Source organism: Sorex araneus, chromosome 2 (assembly GCF_027595985.1).
Source record: "Sorex araneus isolate mSorAra2 chromosome 2, mSorAra2.pri, whole genome shotgun sequence".
Taxonomy (NCBI): domain Eukaryota; kingdom Metazoa; phylum Chordata; class Mammalia; order Eulipotyphla; family Soricidae; genus Sorex; species Sorex araneus.
In genome coordinates this window covers 46071504-46075317 of record NC_073303.1, presented here as the reverse complement: position 1 = coordinate 46075317, position 3814 = coordinate 46071504, and the positions used below count along the sequence as shown (strand labels likewise).

Below are 3814 nucleotides of genomic sequence, written 5' to 3'. Positions count from 1 at the left end.
GAACATTGGCTTATCTTGGTAAACTTAAATAAGGTTATTTTTTGGGGGGTGGGGGACATAGTAGCACTGCTCAGGGCTTACTCCTGACTTTGCACTCAGAGTTCACTCTTGGTGGGGCTCAGGATCAACCCAGATCAGGTGCATGCAAGGTACATACCCTACACACTGTATATCTCTCTGGCCCCAGCATCAAAAATTCTTTCAAAAATTAAAACATTTCTGTATCTTCCCCTTGAACCTGTTATCCAAAGAGGCCATTTCACTGGAACACATCTATCTTATTTCTTTTTTTTTTTTTTTTTTTTTTTTTTTTCTAGTTAAACAAAGATTTTATTGCTTGAATACACAAGTTTATGCGACCAAGGCAGAGGCTGTTGATGATTCATATTTCCAATTGGGGGGGAGGACTCGTTTGGTCTTGTAGTATCGGGCCAAACGGTGAATACGACTCTCAATGAGAATCAGACGGAATTTAGCATCCTTATCCTTCCTGTTCCTCTCAAGATGCTTCCGGACAGCAACAGCTTTCTTAATTAGGTGGTAGAGATCCTCAGGAAGATCAGGGGCAAGTCCTTTAGACTTCAGGATTCTGAGGATCTTATTGCCCGTCACAAAGCGCACTTGGGCGACACCATGGGAGTCTCTCAGGATGACACCGATCTGGGACGGCGTCAGGCCCTTCTTGGCCAGCTTGTAGATCTGCTCCTTCACGTCGTCGGACGTGAGCTTCAGCCAGGTCGGGACGCTGCGGCGATAGGGCAGCGCCGACTGGGACAGGCCCTTCCCGGGAGCGTGCATGCGACCCATGATGGCGGCGGAAAAGCAATCTTATTTCTTAATATAAGAATATTTGTGTGAGGGGCTGGAGCATCAGACAGAAGGTAGGGTGCTTGACTTGCATGAAGCTAACCCAGGTTCAATCCCCAACACCCCATAGGGTCTCCTGAGGCTGTCAGGAGTGACCTCTGAGCATAGAGCCAGGAGTCAGTATGCCTTCCCCCACAAAAAAACCAACATTTGTGTGAATCTCCTATAGTGCATCATTAATTTGTTGAGAAAGCTAAAAATGTCACTGATATTCATGAGCGCCGCCATTCAATTTTCCAACATAGCTTCTATAGAAACTGCTTTACTTCTTCACTCAGTTCCACAGGTGTGGAAGAACTCTTGCAGGAAGAAGGAATCGGGGATTTATCCTAGCTCTCACATGGCGTCGTGAACAGCCTGGTGCTCACCAGCCAACTAAGTTTCACTGATGACAGTTACCACGCCATTCATCTCAATGTTTAACACAGGAATTAAGCGTCTTTGCAGCCAGCAGCTCCCTATGGTGAGCGAAGACAACTTGGCTGTGGGCAACATCTTTTATTTTTCAAGCTGTACCTAAGCGATACCCAGTTTTGCTTGCAGCATCTATGCTGCATACTCCAGATATGTTGGCCTCAGGTTACCCCCTGAGTCCAGCAATGCTCATCAAAAGCTGTGCATGTCCAGGACTGGGGCCCACCTACTCAGCTAGGGCAGTAAAGTTCTCACCTAAAATCTTGATCATCACTCAGTGTGACAAAGCAAAGGAGACAAGAAAGGAAACTAACTCAGGCAAGGCAAAGAGTTGAAACCTCAAATTTCTCAATTTTTCTTATTTTCTACAATTTATTATCAATGTCAGTGGCCATGCCAACAATTCTCTGGATGTTGTAATCTCAAAGTGGTAAGCTCTCTTAATTTTTGAGCAGTTCAAGAGCCCTGATTTCACAAGCAACATCTATGATGTAGGACTTTCCTAGCTTCTCACTGATTGAGGAGGTTTGCTCTTTGTAGCTATCCAAAGATCAACCAAGTAATATACTTGAAGGAGCAACTTGTCACTAGTCATCTTCAGTGGACTTTTATTTACTGACTTTTATTCTGAACTTTGTAATCCCCAACTCTGGCTGCAAGCCAGTGGCTTGCCTGCAAGACCACTATGCCTTAAATGCAAATGATAATGTAAGTGTGGAATGTTTTACAGCAACTTTGGATCTAGTACAAAGACTAAAGGGAAGATCATTATTAGGACTAATAGCGACATCAAGCTTTAGAGTAATGCCTTAAATTTTTTTCCTGTTCTTTTTCTGGTTTTTCTCTCACATTCTGAAGTATCCACAGTTTTTTCTTGTTTATTCTAAATTGGAAGCAGTCACAGTTACTTTCAGTGTTATTGCTGCTATTATTTTCCCAACTATTGCCTTTGCTTTTTATTTTTTACTTTTTGTATGGTTTGCTATGCATGGCGCTCAGCCCAGAGAGAGAGGGCCTCAGGCGTAGGGATAGTCATTTAGGGTGAGGGCGATGCTCAGCCTAGAGGGCAGGTGGGCCTCAGACATAGGGATAGTATTTTGGGGTGAGGTTTGTTTATTTTTTGGGCCACTCCTGGCAGTACTCAGGGCTTGCTTCTGGTTCTGTGTCAGAGATCACTCCTGGTAAGCTTGGGGAACATCTGGGGTGCCAGGGATTGAACACAGGTTGGCCACCTGCAAGGCAAATGCCCACGGTACTATTGCTCCATTTAAATTTTAATTAATTAATTAGTTAATTAATTGTTTTGGGGCCACACCTGTCAGTGCTCAGGGCTTACTCCTGGTCTGTGCTCAGGAATCACTTCTGATGGGGCTTGGGGGACATTAGAGGGTGCTGGGAATCGAACCCAAGCTGGTTGCAGGCAAGACAAGAGCCTTCCCCATTGTGTCACCTCTCCAGTCCACTGAGCTACAATGGATTAAAAACGGTCCAGACAGCAAGGGACACAGGAGGGGACTGAGACGAGCTGTAGAGAGGCGGCTGACGTGGCCTCGTGGGCACAGCAGTGAGCAGCGTGACTCGCCGCTGCTCAGGCCCGTCACGCTCGGGCTGCCGGAGCTGCTCCCCGGCCTGCCGGCTGCTGCTGAAGTGACTGACTTTCCCCACGTCTGCCCCCGGCGCTGCCCTGCGGACCACAGTCGGGCCCAGTCCCTTTGGCTTCCTCGTAAGCCTGGAACACATGCTGTGCTGTGTGATGTTTGAACAGGTTCCTTCTCTGTGGGCTGGGTGCTGTATTCTGGGTCAGAACTTGCAGAAAGAAGGAATAGCTCCAAGAGCTGCAAAAGCTGTGCTGGGCTTCTGGTTGGGAGGAGAATGGATGGAGCAGGGGAGAAAGAGCATCGCTGAGGGCAGTGCATGGGACTACTCCTGCCTCTGTGCTCAGGAGTCACTCTGGTGGAGCTCAGGGACCGTATGGGTGCCAGGGATCAAACCTGGGTCAGCCATACACAAAGCAAGTGCCTTGACTCCTGAGTGATCTCTCTGGCCCCGGATTATCGTTTTGGGCCTGATTATGGGCACGTTGGTGTCTAGGAGCCTTGTTCCTTGCCAAGCCCGTTGGCCTGACTCTCCTCAGCCTTTTTGGGCTGCTTGGGGGCATGTTGTCATGCGCACAGTCCCTCCCACCGGGCCCACACAGGGCTCATGTGGACCCACAATGTTCTCCCGCTCTCCTTGTGCTGAGATCCAGAGTGGGGGTGAGGCCATAACTGCAGTGAGGCAGTGCTGTGCACCATGAACGCTCTGTCCCTAACCCATGTGCTCACTGTCCCTGATCCATGAGCACCCAATTCATAGACGTGGGGAGCTGGGCAAATGGAGAAAGTTCCAGTCTACTGGGACCAGCCACGAAGGAATCCTAGAGAATAGAATTAGAGATTGGATGTTGGGGGACATAGGCCACACCCCAGCTTTCTAGTCTCTGGAAACTCAGGAATAGGCAAACTGTTGAGTAGCTGCTCCATATTCGGCCTTG

General features: G+C 48.3%; 1 protein-coding gene across 1 annotated transcript; it reads right to left on the bottom strand.

Moving 5' to 3' along the window:
* Positions 1–305: 305 nt before the first annotated feature.
* LOC101542798 (40S ribosomal protein S13) lies at positions 306–817 on the bottom strand. The gene has a single exon (XM_012932095.2). The coding sequence runs from the start codon at positions 805–807 to the stop codon at positions 352–354; it is 456 nt and encodes a 151-aa protein (XP_012787549.2). The 5' UTR covers positions 808–817; the 3' UTR covers positions 306–351.
* Between the last annotated feature and the right edge of the window lie 2997 nt (positions 818–3814).